The 19,045-nt window shown below is 36.5% G+C and overlaps 1 protein-coding gene and 1 non-coding gene across 3 annotated transcripts in view; both read left to right on the top strand.

The window, feature by feature from the left end:
- The window catches only part of TMEM116 (transmembrane protein 116), a 71,534-nt gene continuing 52,489 nt past the window's right edge, over nt 1-19,045 (top strand). For both annotated transcript variants that reach the window (XM_058531443.1, XM_058531441.1), the window contains exons 1-4: nt 1-52; nt 614-660; nt 1,366-1,429; nt 7,472-7,603. In XM_058531443.1, coding sequence (XP_058387426.1) covers nt 5-52; nt 614-660; nt 1,366-1,429; nt 7,472-7,603 — 291 coding nt within the window. In that variant the 5' untranslated portion in view covers nt 1-4. The remainder of the gene's footprint in view (nt 53-613; nt 661-1,365; nt 1,430-7,471; nt 7,604-19,045) is intronic.
- On the top strand, nt 933-1,040 carry LOC131398681 (U6 spliceosomal RNA). The gene has a single exon (XR_009216960.1). It is a non-coding gene; the product is annotated as a U6 spliceosomal RNA (small nuclear RNA).

Below are 19,045 nucleotides of genomic sequence, written 5' to 3'. Positions count from 1 at the left end.
CCCCATGGCCTTCCAGCTGGAGGCTAGCATTCTGGAGGACAACTGGCACTCGGTGAGATTAGAAGCTGTCCTCCTCCTCTTTTTTGCTCCCCCCTTTTTCCTCCCTGTTCTGTATATTTCACTTACAGTATCTCTCTCCATACTATTAACTTTTCTTCTTCCCATTTCTCTATTGCTTGCTATTTTATTTTTTCTCTGTCTGTCAACTCTATTTAGTGTTTGTTTGCCTTTCCTGTTACTCATTCTTTCCACACGTCTGTCAGTTCTCCCTCAGAACTGGACTTTCCCTACCTCTTCTCCATTTTATTCTTTATTAATTTTCTCGTCTAGCTCTCTTTTTGTTTATTCGGTCATTTTCTATCCACTTCTCTATTCTTTTTATCTTACTGTTTCCCAGATATGTAGCAATAAGGGCAGAAAATTTGAGCCACCCTGCCTTTCTAGGTGCCAGTTCAGCCTTTCTACTCATTCTCTGACTTGAGGTGTGTTTTGATTAGGCACTGAAGAAAAGTTTGTTCTCTGCACAGATAGTTAATAAACAGTGAAATTGGAGTAAAGTTGAATGTTAAATGTAAAAGGCTTAATTTTATTCTCACTTTCTTGTTTTATTTAGGTCTTTTCTGCCATACAGTGGATACAATTTGTTATGGCTACACTGAGGTAAGTTTATTTAAGCTAGTGTAATATGACTTTTTAAACTAGTATAAGCAAAACCGGAGAATTCTGAAGTTTTCTACATTTTTTTCCCTGGGGATTTGCTTTTATCCTGTTACTAGACAGAAATGCTGTTCTTTACCATGGAAGATATTTTCAGATTAACAAAATGTAGTAACATCAACAACAATAACAAAAAAAAAACAGATTTAGGGGTAACATCTGAAAATCAGAGGACAGCTCTGTTAACAGGATGGATTTGCGAAATCAACAGCAAAGTGCTCGCTTTGGCAGCACATACAATAAAAGTTGGAATGATACAGAGAAGACGAGCATGGCCCCTGCACAAGGATGATGCACAAATTCGCGAAACATTCCGTATTTTTAAAAAATATGTGCAGGGGCCGGCCCGGTGGCGCAAGCGGTTAAGTGCGCGCGCTCCGCTGCGGCGGCCCGGGGTTCACTGGTTCGGATCCCGGGCGCGCACCGACGCACTGCTTGGTAAGCCATGCTGTGGCGGCGTCCCATATAAAGTGGAGGAAGATAGGCACAGATGTTAGCCCAGGGCCGTCTTCCTCAGCAAAAAAAAAAAAATATGTGCAGTTTATTTTACATCAATTATATGTCAATAAAGCTGTGAAAAAAAATCAATAACAAAAATGAAGGAGCCCCAATTGTCCTGTTTTAATGATCGTTTTTTATCTCTGTCAGTGTTATAGGTTCAAGTTCACTTATTACCTATGTTGTATTCCAGAATATACAGAAATCTCCAGAGGTGAGCAATCTCTTTTTGTGTTGGATTTGGACTTTTGTTGGATTTGACTTAGCCTTTGAAATAAATAAGAGAAGTGTCACCTATAAATGATGAAAAAATCCTGTAAATTACTTGTAAATTTGTCATTATGATACATTAAGATATTTTAGACACTGTCTGTTGGTCTCCCTTTTCTTCTAGGTAATTGTTTTAACTATAACTTTGAACACTGAGAGATTGACTACTAAATGTGGGTTTTTTGGTATGCATTAATTATTAAAGTTAAGGAAAGAGAGTGTTGTTTGAAACCTATATTCAATGGAAGCATGGTAGAGTGCTGCCTAGAGGTGAGTTTTCTGATGTTGATATCTTGGTAAAATTGCCAGTGGGGTTAGGAAATAGTTCAAAGACTTGCTAGACAAAAGATATTTGTTTTGCTGTTCTCGCCTTCTAGGCAATTACAATTTCATGGTGAAAACAGAGTAAAAATACATCCTGTGTAAAACTGTTCTTACTGAAAATATCAAGTCAAAAACCTTTCTTTTATTGAGGTATAATTGCCAAATAAAAATTGAGTATATTTAAGGTGTTAAAAAAAGACAAAATCAACCAAACAAACAACCTTCCTGATACAGAGAGGACCAGGAAGAGTGATGTATTTGCTAGCTCAGTAAAGATTTTAAGAGAAATGTAACAACTGTTTCTCTAACCAGGCATAAAATTAGGTAAAATGTAGTTCAACACATATATAGGAAAGCTTTTGTATGTGGAAAATGTCATTGGGTTTTATTGGACCCACTTTAATAATAAAAATAGCTCTGTATGTTGAACACTTACTGTGTTCCAACTATGCTGAGTGCTTTACATACTTTATCTTATTGGTCCTCGTCACTCTCTGAGGGGATGGTGTTAGCTCCATTTCACGGATGAGGAAATTGAGGCTCAGAGTCATGAAATAACTTATTCAAGTTACAGAGTGAGTAGCAGAGCAGGGATTTTCAAAAGTCCAACTCTTAACTACAATTCCCCTTCAAATTAAACACAATTTTTAGTATTATATTCGAGACACATGTACTCAGTGTTTTAAATGCATTTTTTGTTTAATCCTTAGAACAGCTCTGTGAAGCAGATATTATTAGTCTGATATTATAGATGAGGAAATGGAATGCTAGTAAGGTTGAGGGACTTTCCTAAGGTCTTATAGCTGATAAGTGTTAGACGTAGAATTTGAGTGCAGACTTGCCTTGATCCAAAGCCTCTCCCCACATACGCTTTTTAAACCACTGAAATATACTGCCTAATGAAAAGAGAATTTTGAACTTCAGAGGTAGAATGTGACTGTGAAAGTAAAACTAGAAAGTAGAAGTCTTGATACTGTGTTTTCACTGTTTGCCAAAGTAATCTTGGGCCACACATCTTCCTGTGATTCAGATTTCCCAAATGTTTGTTTCCTTTGCTGAAATTTGAGTTCAGATGTGATTAAATTAATAAAGTATGAGTTACATAGTGGAGAGAGCTAAGCAGAGATTCTCACTCTCAGCACTGTTGACTTTTTGGACTAGACGATTATTTGTTGTGGGTGGTTGTCCTGCATGTTAGGATGTTTAGCAGACTTTACCCACTAGATGTTTGTAGTATCCCCCACCCCGACAGTTGTGACAACCAAAAATATCTTCAAATATTGCCAAATATCTCTTAGGGGAGGCCAAATGACTTCTGGTTGAGAACCACTGCTCTAAGGTGACCTCTGGCATGACAGTGGATTAGAACTTTATAAAGATGTGAGGTCTAGTTTGGCTTACGATGTGATCTTTAATTTCTCTGGCTTCAGCTCTCACACCTTTCACATAACCAGAGCCTAAAGGACCTTAGCAATCACTAGTTCAGTGGTTCCCACACATTCTGTTTTTTTGGCCTAGAAAAAGATTCCAATTTTTCCAGGTTAAAAATGTCAGCTCTACTTCACTGTTTTCCTTTATTTTTTTTTTAATCAAAGAACATTTTTAACAGCAAAAACACATAGAAGGCATAATCTAAAAAAGAAAAAAATAGTCTATTAAATTAAAAGTAATTATAGTAAGTTAGAGAAATCCATGGGAAGTCTTTGAGGGGACTAGCTGGTTAGACAGTGACTCTGAGAGGCAACCTGAAGAGAGAAGAAAGTGGCCCAGGCCAGCCAGTGTTAAAAAAAATGCAAGGCAGATATACTTCATTGCACTTATGTGACTTCATTTCCCCATAAAGATCACTTTTGATAATCTTTGTAACTTGATTTCACTTGCATAGAAATATTGGGAAGGAGGGTTTTAGAAGAGTATTAATACAAGTTGTTTTAGGTTTTTCATCTCACCAGACCTGGACCCAGAACCTCTCTAGGGAAAGCCTTTCACCCAGTGCATCTCCCCGCCCCCACTTATTCTGCTCTTGATTTAAATTAGACAAGTGCAAATGTATATATATATGGAGTTTTTGAAAAAGAGTTTTTGCTTTCATATTTAGAACCATGTCTTATGCTTTTTCATGTCTTCCTTATAACCAAGCACTGTGCTGATTGTATTTTCCTTAAAGCGTGGGCTGCATCATACATTTCTTTGTATTACCTTCAACATAATATCTTGTTAAACATAAGAGGGGTGAAATCTTTCGTGATTTCAATGATAGGTACTCAGTTAATTTTTGTTGTCTGATTGATTTTGTCTCCTGTTACTAAAACTCATGGTTTTCCAACCATGAGTGAAAGTATATGAACCTCTTTTTATCCTCCATTTCCCTGCCAAAGATTTTAGGTATGTTTTAATGGCCAACAGCTCTCTCTATATAAGGCTTGCTCACAAAAGCCTCTTGGCTGTCTTTCTCCTCCAGAGTTTATTTCGTATTCAGTTTTAATTTTTTACCCATTAACAGTTATAAACTTGTAGTAGGTCATAGGCCGTTAGAATCTATGAATGTGCCATCTGGCTGGAATTTTAGCAGGCTTACCAGAGCAAAGGCTATATATTGTTAAAATAATAATAATAATAATATCTGATATTTATTAAATACAGTTTAAAATGTTATCATTTCACTTGTTTTTGTTTTTGTTAGCCAAGGCAACTTGCCCATTTTCCCCTATTAGCAAAGTATTAGCATCTTAACTTGCCTCTCATTTGGAAGAAAGGTATGAGAAAAATTCCCTTTGTACAAGTAAGGACATCAGTCCTTATATGAGGTAGTATCTGATGATAACTTAACATTTTTTAAACATTTTTGTGTGATATATCAGACATGGATTAGAATGCATAAAACATGTATGTATTGTTTAAAGAATAATTATAAGCAAACACTAGGGACAAGAAATAGAAATTACCTGTACCCCCAAATATACCTACTATGCTCCTTCTCCATCACAACTCTCCCCCTCACTTCTCTAGGTAACCACTATCCAGATTTTTGTGATAATCATTTCTTTGCTTTTATGTACAGTTTAACAGTAACGTATGTATCTCTAAACAGTTTAGTTTTGCTTGTTTTTGAACTTTGACAGTGAAATAATACTGTATGTGTTGTTTTGTGATTTGTTTTTTTCGTCAATATTAATCTATGTTACTGTGTATAGTTCTGGTTCATTTCATTTTCATTGATGTTTAGCGTTCTATATTATGAACATACCACGATTTATCTATGTGCTATAAACAATGTTGTACATGTCTTCTGGTGTACACATGCAAAAATTTCTCTAGTGTATTTACCTAATAACAGAATTGTTATATGTATGCATATATGAATGTGCGTATCTCCTAGATAATGTCAAACTTTTTCCAAATGGTTGTGGCAGCAGTGTATGAAAGGTCCCATTGCTTCATGTTCCCATTAATACTTGATGTTGTCAGATTTTTAAAAATATTTGCCATGGGTGTGTAATTTTTTTCTCATTGTGGTTTTAATTTTCATTTCCTTGATTACTAATGAGGTCAGGCATATTTTCATATGTTTATGGCCATTTGGATTTCCTAAGTATCTGTTCAAATCTTTTGCTACCTTTTTGGGTTTTTTTTTTGTGAGGAAGATCAGCCCTGAGCTAACATCCATGCCAATCCTCCTCTTTTTGCTGAGGAAGACTGGCCCTGGGCTAACATCTGTGCCTGTCTTCCTCCATTTTATATGGGATGCCGCCACAGCATGGCCTGACAAGCAGTGCCTCCGTGCGCATCTGGGATCCGAACCCGGGCTGCCAGCAGCGGAGCGCATGCACTCTACCGCTATGCCACGGGGCCGGCCCCTGCGCCCTTTTTTCAATTGAGTTTTCTTATTTCTTTGTTAGAGTTTTTGTTGGTTTGTTTTTGTTTTTAATACTGTTTGGATACTGATCCTTTGTCCATTGTATGTGTTGCAAATATCTCTTCCACTTTGTGGCATGTCTTTTTACTTTCTTTATGGTGTCTTTTGACAGACATTTTTCATTTTAATGTGGTCGAATTTTTCAATAATTTCTTTTAGAACTTTTTGTTTTTTGTTTAAGAAAATTTTACCTAACCGGAAGTTGAAGACTTTCTCCTGTATTATTAAAGAAAATCTTTATAGGTTTTTCCTTTCACATTTAGGTCTTTAAACCAGTTGGAATTGATTTTTGAATGTGTGAGGTAGAAAGTAACGGTCCAATTTTATTTTTACCCATATAGATACCCAATTGTTAATGTATCATATTTTGAAAAGACTATCCTTTCTCTATTGATCTAAAAAGCTACCTCTATCATATATCAAAAGTCTATATATAAGCTTGGCTTTGTTTTGGACTCTCTATTCTGTTCTATTGGTCTGTTTGTCCATCCCTGTGCTAGTACCACAGTATCTGTACTCTATCTTTATATTAAATTTTGATAGGTGTAGGGTGAGTCCTCCTTCTCCTTTTTCTTCAAGAATATCTTGGTTATCTTGATATTTTGTATTTCTATTTCTATATTAGAGCCAACTTGTCAAATTGTGGAAATATCAGATTCCGCAAGAAAATATGTTGGGATATAATTGAGATTGTATTTAATCTATGTATCAGTTTAGGGAGAATTGATATTTTCATAATATTGGGTGTTACAATCCATGAGCATGGTGTAATTCTTCACTGTAGATCTTCTTTGGTGTCTCTCAATAAACACCTTATAGTTTTCTCTATAGAAGGACCAAAACTATTTTTAGAAAAATGGGAATGGGGAGGCTAAAAGACGAAGGATATTAGAAAGTGAGAAAGACGAACTTCACCAATGTGGTCAGAAATTGAAAGACAACATATACAATTCATACTGATATTTTTCCCCACCTTGACTTTTCATTGATATGAAAATCTATGTTATAAGATGAATAAAGTCTGAGGATCTAATGTATAACATGGTGACTAATTGATAACAGTGTATTGTATAATTGAAATTTACCAAGAGAGTAGAACTTAAATGTTCTCACACACACACAAAAAGTAAATATGTGAGGTGATGGATTTGTTAATTAACACTCAGGGTAAATCCCTTCACCATGTATACATATACCAAATCATCACATTGTATACTTTAAATATCTTAAAATTTTATTTGTCAATTATACCTCAATAAAGAAAAAAAGAAAAAATACAAATTAAACTATATTAAGATTTTTAAAACCCTATTTTTATTTTCATTAAGTCCTTCACTATATTCCTAAACACTCAGCAGATGATCTTACTTCCTATTTTTAGATGTTGGCTGTACAGCTAGAGCACTTTCAATTTTCCATTTGTGGTGTGTCTCCATCACAAAATTTCTCCTCTGTCCATTCTTACCTTTGACCCTAAATCTGAGGAAGGAGTGTCTCTATGAGGAAGAAGTTCCAATGCTAATCCATCCATGAGTACTCTGATTCCGGAACAGTTGGAATAGTTGTGATTACAGATTCTTTCCTACCTAGAGTATTCCTTTACATTCCCACAGTCAACCAGTGGCAGGGGCCCCAGAAAAATGATGCCCAATTTTCTCCTAGAAAGGTGAAACATAAAAATAATTGATTGTTACATTCGCCTGGCTACCAGTCATTTATGAAATGAGGCTTTTGTTGCTTTGACAGATAAGGCCACTCTTTTATCTGAGCTTCTCTGACCTCCTCCTGGGGATTTGCTGGCTCATTGAAGCACTTCTCTATGGAACTTCAGCAGCCAATAAGGACATTGTCTGTTATAACCTGCAAGCAGTTGGACAGGTGAGTGCTATTAGATTGTGACTGTACCTTGCAAAAAAAGGCACACTCAGATCTAAATTGGAAGCAAAGATAATCCATCCTGGGAGGTCGGACCCTTTTGTTTATTGTTACACTTCGAAACAATAAATTTTTTATTGTTTTTACATATTAAAAAACAGTTGTTAGTGCCGTCAAGTTGATTCCAACTCCTAGCGACCTTGTGTATACCAGAGCAGAACCCTGCCCGTTTTTTTGCACCATCCTCTCACTTTCTGGTGCTATATCAGGCAATGCTTCCCTACTATTCATAGGGTTTTCCTGGCCAATTTTTTCGGAAGTGGGTGGCAAGGTCCTTCTTCCTAGTCTTTCTTAGTCTGGAAGCTCTGCTGAAACAGGTCCACTATGGGTGACCCTGCTGGTATTTGAAATACTGGTGGCAAAGCTTTCAGCATCACAGCAACACGGCAGCTGCCACAGTATGACAACCGACAGATGGGTGGTGTGGTTCCCTGACTGGAAATGAACCCCAGGCCGTAGTGATGAGAGCACTGAATCTTAACCACTGAACCACCAGGGCTGGCTTAAAAAAAACAACAAAAATACTACTTGTTTATTATAGAATATTTGGAAAATTCAGAGAAGCAAAAAGATAAATAATTAAAATCATGCAGATATAGTCACTCTTTAATATTTTATATATATTATATATCTTTCCAGTCTTTTTCTCTGTAGGTGTATGCGTTTAAAAAAAATAAAGTAATACATTAGTACTTTTTATAAGCTGCTTTTATTATTCAACATGTCACCATATTTTCACATAATGAAATATTCTTCTGCAATATCTTTTGAGATTACTGCATGTTTTTTTATTATAGGAATATAATAAACATTGGCTTTTGGAAATATTACTGATCATATATGGGTTATATGTCTTTCATAGATTTTATCAATGGATTAACCCACACAGTACCATCAGTATATAATATTTCTTCTATATTTCTGAGACTTACAATGTGAAAAATAGAGGTTAAAATACAGTCTGTACTCACTGCTGAGTACTCACTGTTTCCGCTGGGATTGATTACTAGAGGGGAAATTTCTTTCAATTTAGTAGGAAAATAATAATATGTAATTGGTGGTATGAAATCCATGTACTAATGTGTTGCCTATCTCATATGAATTTATATATCTTAGAGACATACTTTACTCAATCCTGCTAAAAACTTCATAAATTAAGTAGAGTTAAGGCTGTATTGTTTTGTCAGATAAGGAAATAATATTATAGTCTTGGAAGGAAAAGAATCTGCCTTAGAATCCTGTACCTGATTAACTTTGTAACCTTAGGCAAGTACTAATCTTTCTGAATTTCAGTCTCCTAATCTGTAAAATGGTCATTAATAACATTTACCTTGTGCTTGGCACAGATGTGATTAATGTTACTTTATTTTTTTTTTTTTACTTTATCGAGTTGTACACCCCCATGAAATCATCACCACAATCAAGATAACAAACATTCCTATTTCCATCACCCCTCAAAATCATTTCAAATGTGTTTTCCTTTACCTCATAGAGCATATTAATTATAGTAGTTGCTTTTTAAAATATTTGTTGGATATTTCTAATATCTGGCTCATTTCTAAGTTGCTGTTTGTTGATTGTCTTCTCCCATGAGAATGGGTGACATTTTTCTGTTCTTTGTATGTCTAGTAATTTAGGATTTCATCTTGACATTGTGAATACTATGTTGCATAGACTCTGGGTCCTTTTATAATTCTCTGGAGAATCCTAATATTTTTGTTTAGCAGGCAGTCAACCTGAGTAGGTTTAAAATGTAAATTTTGGGGGCCGGCCTGGTGGCCTAGTCGTTAAGTTCAGCACGCTCCGCTTTGGCAGCCTGGGTTTGGTTCCAGGCACGGACCTACACCACTCATTAGCCATGTGGTAGTGGTGACCCACATACGAAATAGAGGAAGATTGGCCACAGATGTTAGCTCAGGGCGAATCTTCCTCAGCAAAAAAGAAGAAAAGTGAATTTTGTCTCATCATCTTTAGACAGTGGTTCAAATCCTCGTCTAGTTCTCTAAGTCTTGAATGTACTGGTTTGGGACAGTCATGTGCATACATGGTGCAGGGGTTAAGCTGAGACTTGTAGGGAATCATATACAAAATTAAGACATCTTCTTTTCTGCTCTATCACTTCTGGGATTCCCCCCACACTTTCCTGCCTAAAGGGGACCCTTCTTTGGTTTCTATGGCCTCAAAGATGAATTTCTATTCGAGTTTTAGGTGCCTTTGTTGGGCAGCATTATGATTGGGGTATACACCTGAGGCAAAGCTGTGAGAGAGAAAGAGAGAAAAAAGTTTGGGACACACTTCTGTGCAGTTCATTTCTCAATGTTTGACTCCCTTCCACAATCCACCTGGTTTTGTTTACTTTTAAGAGTCCTCAAGTTGTTGATTTTTATATTTTTCCCAGAATATTTGTTTGTAATCAGTGGGAGGGATGGGCTGTAGAGGGCTTAAACACACTACCTTAGTTAGTTAGTTTTATTTTTTCTAATTGTGGTAAAATATACATAACATTTACCATCTTAACCATTTTTAAATGTAGAGGTCAGTGGCATTAAGTACATTCACCTTGTTGTGCAACTATCATCACCATCCATCTCCAGAGATTTTCATCATCCCAAACTGAAACTCTATATCTAGTAAACAATAACTCCATTTCTCTCACCTCCAAGCCCCTGGTAACCACCATTCTACTTTCTGTCTCTATGAATTTGTCTACTCTAGGTACCTCATGTCAGTGGAATCACACAATATTTGCCCTTTTGTGTCTAGCTTATTTCACTTAGCTTAATGTCTTCAAGGTTCATCCATGTTACAGCATGTGTCAGAATTTCATTCTTTTATAAGGCTGAATAATATTCTGTTGCATAGATATACCACATTTTATTTATCCATTCATTCTTCAGTGGGCACTTGGGTTACTTCCATCTTTTGGCTATTGTGAATAATGCTGCTATGAACATGGGTGTACAAATATCTGTTTAACTTGCTGCTTTCAGTTCTTTTGGGTATATATCTAGGAGTGGAATTGCTGGATCAAATGATAAATCTATGTTTAATTTGTTGAGGAATCACTATATTATTTTCCATACAGCTGCATCATTTTACAATTCTACTACATAAGGGTTCCAATTTCTCCACATCCACACTAATACTTGTTGTTTTCTGTTTTTTTTTGATGATAACCATCCTAATGGGAGTAAAGTGGTATCTCATTGTGGTTTTGATTTGCATTTCCCTAATGATTAGTGATGTTAAATATCTTTTCATGTTCTCATGGGCCATTTGTATATCTTCTTTGGGGAAATGTCTATTCAAGTCCTTTGCCCATTTTTGAATTGGGTTTTTGGTTTTTTGTTGTTGATTTATAGGAATTCTTTATATATTTTGAATATTAACTCCTTATCAGATATTTGCAAATATTTTCTCCCATTCTCTCATAGAATGCCTTTTTACTCTGCTGATTGTGTCCTTTGATGCACAGAAATGTTTAATTTTCATGTCGTCTAATATATCTATTATTTTCTTTTTGTTGCCTGTGCTTTTGAGGTCATATGTCATGAAGATTTTCCCTTATGTTTTTTTCTAGGAGTTTTATAGTTCTACCTCTTAGGTTTAGGTCTTTGATCCATTTTGAACTAATTTTTGTGTATGGTGTAAGGTAAGGGTCCAAATTCATTTATGTGCATGTGAATATTCAGTTTTCCCAATACCATTTGTTGAAAAGACTGTCCTTTCTCTGTTGAATGGTCTTGTCACTCTTGTTTAAAATCATTTTACTATGTACGTGACAGTTCATTTTTGGGCTCATTATTCTGATCCATTAGGTCTATCTGTCTGTCTGTATGCCAGTACCACATTTTTTTTTTATTACTGTCACGTTGTACTAAGTTTTGAAACTGGGAAGTGTGAGTCTTCCAACTTTGTTGTTCTTTTTTTAAAGATTGTTTTAGCTAAAAGAATCTCAGGGTCCCTTGAGGTTCCATATGAATTTTAGGATGGATTTTTCTATTTCTGCAAAAAATTTTGTTGGAATTTTGGTAGAGATTACATTGAAATCTGTCAGTTACTTTGGGTAGTATTGACATCTTAACAATATTAAATCTTACAATCCATGAACACAGATGTCTTCCCATTTATTGGTGTCTTAATTTCCGTTTTTGTTTTATGAGGAAGATTAGCCCTGAGCTAACATCCATTGCCAATCCTCTTCTTTTTTTGCTGAGGAAAATTGGCCCTGGGCTAACAACCGTGCCCATCTTCCTCTACTTTATATGTCGGATGCCTGCCACAGCATGGCTTGATAAATGGTGCATAGGTCCACACCAGGGATCCGAAGCTGCGAACCCCAGGCCCCAAAGCAGAGCGTGGAAACTTAACCACCACACCACTGGGCCAGCCCCATCTTCCTTAATTTCCTTTGGCAACATTTTGTAGTTTTTGGTCACAAGTCTTTTGCCTACCTGGTTAAGTTTATTTCTAAGTATTTTATTCTTTTTAATGCTATTGCAAGTGGAATTGTGTTTTTAATATCCTTTTCTGATTGTTCATTGTTAATGTTTAGAAATGCAACTGATTTCTGTGTGTTGATTTTCTATCTTGCTACTTTGCTGTATTTGTTTCTTAGTTCTAAAAGTTTTGTGTATGTGTGAAATCTTTAGAGTTTTCTGCATGTAAGATCATGTCATGTGTGAACAGAGATAATTTTACTTCTTCCTTTCTAATTTGATTGCATTTTATTTCTCTTTCTTGCCTAATTGCTCTGGCTAGGACTTCTAGAACTATGTGAAATAGAAGTGGTGAAAGTGGTCATCCTTGCCTTGTTCCTGATCTTAGAGGAAAAGCTTTCAGTCTTTCACCATTAAATATGGTGTTATCTGTGGGCTTTTCATATATGGCCTTTATTTTGTTAAGGTAGTTTCCTTCTATTCCTAGTTTTTTAGGTTTTTTTTTTTAATCATGAAAGGGTGTTGAATTTTGTCAAATACTTTTTCTGTATCAATTTAGGTGATGATGTGGGTTTTTTTCCTTCGTTCTATTAATGATGTGTAGTATATTGATCAATTTCTGTATGTTGAACCATCCTTGCATTCCGGGAATAAATCCTACTTGGTCATGGTGTATAATCCTTTTAATGTGCTTTGAATTTGGTTTGCTAGTATTTTGTTGATGATTTTTACATCAGTATTCATCAGGGATGTTGGTCTGTAGGTGTTTTTTTCTTTTAATGTCTTTGGTATCAGGGCATTGCAGGCCTCATAGAATAAGTTTGGAAGTGTTCCCTCCACTTCAGTTTTTTGAAATAGTTTGAGGAGATTGGTGTTAATTCTTTAAATGTTTGGTATTATTTACCAGTGATGCCATCTGGTCCTGGGCTTTTCTTTTGGGAGAGGTTTTTGATAATGGATTTAATCTCCTAACTAGTTACAAGTCTATTCAGATTTTCTATTTCTAAACTATTTTTTTAAAAACTGTATTCTTTGCCCTGTGTGGTCACTCAAGTCTCTGTTCTATTATCTTGGTGGTCAGCTCATTATTTGACAGAAATTTCTTTAAATGCTTGGAGCAAAAACATAAAACAACAAAACACCTCTCCTGGTCTTTGCAGATTGGCTCTGTGATGAGGTACTCCTTCAGTGCTTCGTCAGGTCATTTACAACTTTGACCTAGCCTTCACTTCCTGCTTGCATGGAGCCTAAAGGTCAGTCAGAGGTGAATGTAGCATCTTCTCAGGTCTTTTCTGAACACGTGTCCTGTTCTGGACATGCATGTGGCCTTCTTGATTCCCATATACTCAGATGCTTTCCAAAGTTCTTATTCTTCCATATATCTCCTTTCTCAGCCTCTTTCTTCCTAGGCTTTTGGTTCTATCTGTTGTTTGACCCATTTGTTATCCCTTATCCAAGGGGGCTGTGTTTAGTATATTTGCCTTTAAATGCTTTTGACAAACGCTACCTTGGAGGCCACTCCTGCCCTGAGAAAATTCTGAGGCAGATGAAACAAAGGTAAGTCCCTGAGCTGATCTCCCAGGGAGGCACTCGACAGGTCAAAATATAAAACCACAATTATTTGAGAACAATAGCTGCATTGACCCCTCTGGCACCGGCAACCTGGATTAGGTATGTAGGCTGTTATCCTCGTAGATGCTGTTGAGCTAAGGAGTCGGGGATGGTAAGGCAGGTGAGTTAAAATGCCACAACACTCTCTTATGAAAATTTGGTGTTTTTCTTCATTGAGCATTTCCCTGTTTTTTTTAAATGACGTTTGATTAGATTTCAGAGCTCCAAAATAGTTGATTTTGACAGTTTTTTCAAGCTTAATCATTGTTTTAATGGAAGGATGAGTTTTTGCAGTTCTGTAGTCCATCATTTTCTGTGATATTACTCTGTTTATTTTTTTAAACGGCTTTATTGAGGTATAATTGACATACAATAAACAGCAAATAAAAGTGTAAAATTTTATAAGTTTTGGCATATACATACATTCATGAAACCATAACTTCCATCAGGATAGTTAATGTATTCTTCAATCCCCCCAAATTTTTGTGCCCCTTTGTAGTTCTTTTCTCCTGCCCCTCCTTGCACCCCACCGCCAAGCAAACAGTGATTGGCCTTCAGTCACTATGGATTGGTTTGCACTTTCTAGAGAGTTATATAATTGGAATTATACAGTATGTACTCTTTCTAATCTGGATTTTGTCACTGTTTTGAGATTCATCCATGTTGTTGCATATATCAGTAGCTCTTTCCTTTTTATTAGTGAGTAGTCTTCCATTGTATGGATTTACTACAATTTGTTTATCTATTCATTTCTTGATGGGCATTAGGATCAGTTCCAGTTTTTTGGCTATAACAAATAAAGCTGCTATGGACATTTTTGTACAAGTCTTTATATGGACATATATTTCCTTTTCTCTTGAGTAAATATCTAAGAGTAGAATGAATGTATCATATTGTAGTGATATATTTAACTTTTTAAGAAATTGCCAATTTTTTGCAAAATTGTTGTATTCTTTTATGTACCTGTAATTAGTCTCCTCAGGCTACCATAACAAAATACCATAGGATGGATGACTTAACAGAAATTTCTTTTCTAGCAGTTTTGGAGGGAAGAAGTCCAGGATCGAGGTGAGCCTGGTGAGCCTTTCTTCCTGACTTGTAGATAGCCACCTTCTCTTTGTGTCCTCATATGACCTTTTCTCTGAGAGAGAGAGCTCAAATGTTTCTTCCTCTTCCTATAAGGACATCATTCCTATTGGATTAGAGCCCCACCCTTATGATATCGTTTAACCTTATTTACCTCTTTAAAGGCCCTATCTTCAAATACAGTCGCGTTCGGGGTGAGGGCTTCAACATATGAAGGGGGCGGGGAGGGGACACAATTTAGTCTATAGCAATACTTTTAAACAGTATACGAGAGTTTCAGTTCTCCCACATCCTTGCCAACTATTGGTATGGTCAGTCTTTTAAATTTTAGCTATTTTAGTGAGTGTATAGTGACATCTCATTGTGGTTTTAATTTGTATTTTTCCTAATGACTGGTATTGTTGAGCATATTTACATATGCTTATGTTATGACTGTTAAAATAACATTAGTTACGTGGAGCACAGGGTGCCAGATAGTGAGCCAAGGTTCAACAACAGACCACAAGAGAAATTTAAATACAGAAGTTCATTGCTCACAAGTCCTGGAGGAAGTACGCAGCATGCCTTGAGGGGCCACGCAGGAAGGTCAAGGCACAGTACAGACAGAGGACTTCAGGTATATGCCTTTATTAGGGTCTGTGGGTGGAGTGCTTTGGGCTGGACTAAGGCCAAAGTGGTCAAATCAAACTTAAAGAGTGGCCTTTTGGTAAGTCCCATGGGGGGTTTCTTATCTAAAGGATGCGTAAGAGGAAGGCCCTGGGAGGCAGGGGATCCTGTTGATCACAAGAGCTATTGGGGAAGTCATATCAGGAACTTACATTCACTTGTGACTCGTTGGGCTGCTGTCTAGGGCATGTGCTTGCCTGAGGGGGGCTGGTGTCGGTGTAAGGTCCCTGCAGGCTGCTTGGCCAAATAAAATGGAGTCTGAGGCAGCAATACCATGGAGTACCTTGACTAAATTCTTGACAGCTTATTTTCCATTCAGATTTCTTCTTTGGTGAGGTGTTTGTTCATATCTTTTGCCCCTTTTAAAATTGGGTTTTCTGAGGCCAGCCCTGTGGCATAGTGGTTAAAGTTCAGCGCGCTCTGCTTCGGTGGCCCGGGTTTGCAGGTTCGGATCCTGGGGGCAGACCTACACCACTTGTTAGCCATGCTGTGGCAGTGACCCACATACAAAATACAGGAAGACTGGCACAGATGTTAGCTCAGGGCCTGCCTTCCACAGCAAAAACAAAAACAAACAAACATATTAAAATTTGGTTTTCTTATTGTTGAGTTATGAGAATTCTTTGTATATTCTGGATACAAGTGCTTTATCAGAACAAATATTTTCTCCCAGACTGTGGTTTGTCTTTTCATTTTCTTAACAGCTTCTTTTGATGATCAGAGGTTTTCATTTTAATGAAGTCCAGTTTATCAATTTGTTTTTTTATTGTATGGTTTCTTTTATATTTGAGGAGTCTATTCCTAACTCCAAACTACAGATTTTCTCCTGTTTTCTTTTAAAAGTTTTTATAGTTTTAGGGTTTACATTTGCATCTTGATCCAATTTGAGTTAATATTTGTATATGATGTCATATACAAATGGGTTCATTTTTTAGCATTTGCATTTATAATTGTTCCAGCAACATTTTGTTGAAAAGACTGTCCTAGCTCCAATGCATTGCCTTGCACTATTGTTGAAAAAAAATTATCTATATATGTGTTGATTTATTTCTTATTATGTTCCATTGATCTATTTTTTATCTTTATGTCAATACCATGCTTTTTTTTAATAGAATTTTTAAAATTGAGGTCATAATAGTTTATAACATTGTGAAATTTCAGTTGTACATTATTATTTGTTAGTCACCATGTATATGTGCCCCTTTACCCCTTATCCTCAGCCCCCAACCCCCTTCCCGTCTAGTAACCACTATTCTTTTCTCTTTGTCCATGTGTTTATTTTATTTTCCACGTATGAGTGAAATCATGCGGTGCTTGTCTTTCTCTTTCTGGCTTATTTTGCTTAACATAATACCCTCAGGGTCCATCCTGCAAAAGGGACGATTTTGTCTTTTTTTATGGCTGAGTAGTATTCCATTGTATATATATATATACCACATCTTCTTTATGCATTCATCAGTTGATAGGCACTTGGGTTGCTTCCACTTCTTGGCTATTGTGAATAATGCTGCAATGAAATAGGGGTGCCTAAGTCTCTTTGAATGGTTGATTTTAAGTTCTTTGGCTAAATACCCAGTAGTAAGATAGCTGGATTGTATGGTATTTCTATTTTTATTTTTTGAGACGTCTCCATACTGTTTTCCATAGTGGCTTCACCAGTTGGTATTCCCACCAGCAGTGCATGAGGGTTCCCTTTTCTCCACATCCTCTCCAACATTTGTTATTCATTTATTTATTTTTTTGTTGAGGGAGATTAGCTATGAGCTAACATCTGTTGCCAATCTTCCTCTATTTTTTTGCTGAGGAAGATTGGCCCTGAGCTAACATCTGTGCCCATCTTCCTCTATTTTTGTAATGGAACGCCCCCTCCACAGCATGGCATGATGAGCCGTGTGTAGGTCCATGCCTGGGATCTGAACCTGCGAACCCTGTGCCACCGAAGCGGAGCGCACAAACTTAACCACTGTGCCACCGGGATGGCCCCTGTTATTTTTTATCTTGGTAATTATAACCATTCTAACAGGTGTAAGGTGATATCTCATTGTGGTTTTGATTTGCATTTCCCTAATGATTAGTGATGTTGAACAGCTTTTCACGTGCATATTGGCCATCTGTATATCTTCTTTGGAAAAATGTCTGTTCATATCCTCTGCCAGTTTTTTTTTTTTTGGTGAGGAAGATTAGCCTTGAGCTAACATCTGTTGCCAATCCTCCTCTTTTTGCTGAGGAAGATTGGCCCTGGGCTAACATCCTGTGCCCATCTTCCTCTATTTTATATGTGGGACACCTCCCACAGCATGGCTTGATAAGTGGTGTGTAGGTCCGTGCCTGGGATCCAAACTTGAGAACCCTGGGCTGCCGAAGTGGAGCATGTGAACTTAACCACTATGCCACTGGGCAGGCCCCTCCTCTGCCCATTTTTTGATCGGGTTGTTTGTTTTTTTGTTGTTGAGTTGTATGAATTCTTTATATATTTTGGAGATTAACCCCTTGTCGGATGTATGATTTGCAAATATTTTCTCCCAGATGGTGAGTTTTCTTTTCATTTTGTTTCTGGTTTCCTTTGCCTTGCAGAAGCTCTTTAGTCTGATGTAGTCCCATTTTTTAATTTTTTCTTTTGTTTCCCTTGCCTGAGTAGACATGGTATTTGAAAAGATGCTACTAAGATTGATGTCAAAGAGTGTACTGCCTGTATTTTCTTCTAGGAGTTTTCTGCTTTTAGGTCTTAGCTTCAAGTCTTTAATCCATTTTGAGTTAATTTTTGTGTATAGGGTAAGATAATGGTTTGCTTTCATTTTTTTGCATGTGGCTGTGCAGTTTTCCTAACATCATTTATTGAAGAGATTTTCCTTTCTACGTTGTATGTTCTTGGCTCCTTTGTCAAAGGTTAGCTGTCTATAGATGTGTGGGTTTTTTTCTAGACTTTCAACACACAGTTCCATCGATCTGTGTGTCTGTTTTTGTGCCAGTACCATGCTGTTTTCATTACTATAGCTTTGTAGTCTATTTTGGTGTCAGGCTTTGTGATGCCTCCAGCTTTGTTCTTTTTCCTAGGATTGCTTTTGCTAGTCAGGGTTTTTTGTTGTTCCGTATAAATTTTAGTATTCTTTGTTCTATTTCCATGAAGTGTGTCATTGGGATTCTAATTGGGATTGCATTGAATATGAAGGTTGCTTTAGGTAATATGGACGTTTTAACTATGTTTATTCTTACAATCCATGAGCATGGAATATCTTTCTATTTCTTTATGTCATCTTCAGTTTCTTTCAGTAATGTCTTATAGTTTTCATCATATAGATCTTTTACCTCCTTGGTTAAATTTATTCCTAGATATTTTATTCTTTCTGTTGTGATTGTAAATGGGATTGTATCCTTGATTTGTCTTTCTGCTAGTTCGTTATTAGAGTATAAAAATGCAACTGATTTTTGTAAGTCGATTTTGTACCCTGGTTCTTTGCTGTAGTTGTTGATTATTTCTAATAGTTTTCCAGTGGATTCTTTAGGGTTTTCTATATATAAAATCATGTCATCTGCAAAGAGCAAGAGTTTCACTTCTTCCTTTCTAATTTGGATACCTTTTATT

Source organism: Diceros bicornis, chromosome 35 (assembly GCF_020826845.1).
Source record: "Diceros bicornis minor isolate mBicDic1 chromosome 35, mDicBic1.mat.cur, whole genome shotgun sequence".
NCBI lineage: Eukaryota > Metazoa > Chordata > Mammalia > Perissodactyla > Rhinocerotidae > Diceros > Diceros bicornis.
The sequence above is the reverse complement of the archived record's forward strand: the minus strand, read 5'-3'. Positions and strand labels throughout refer to the sequence as shown.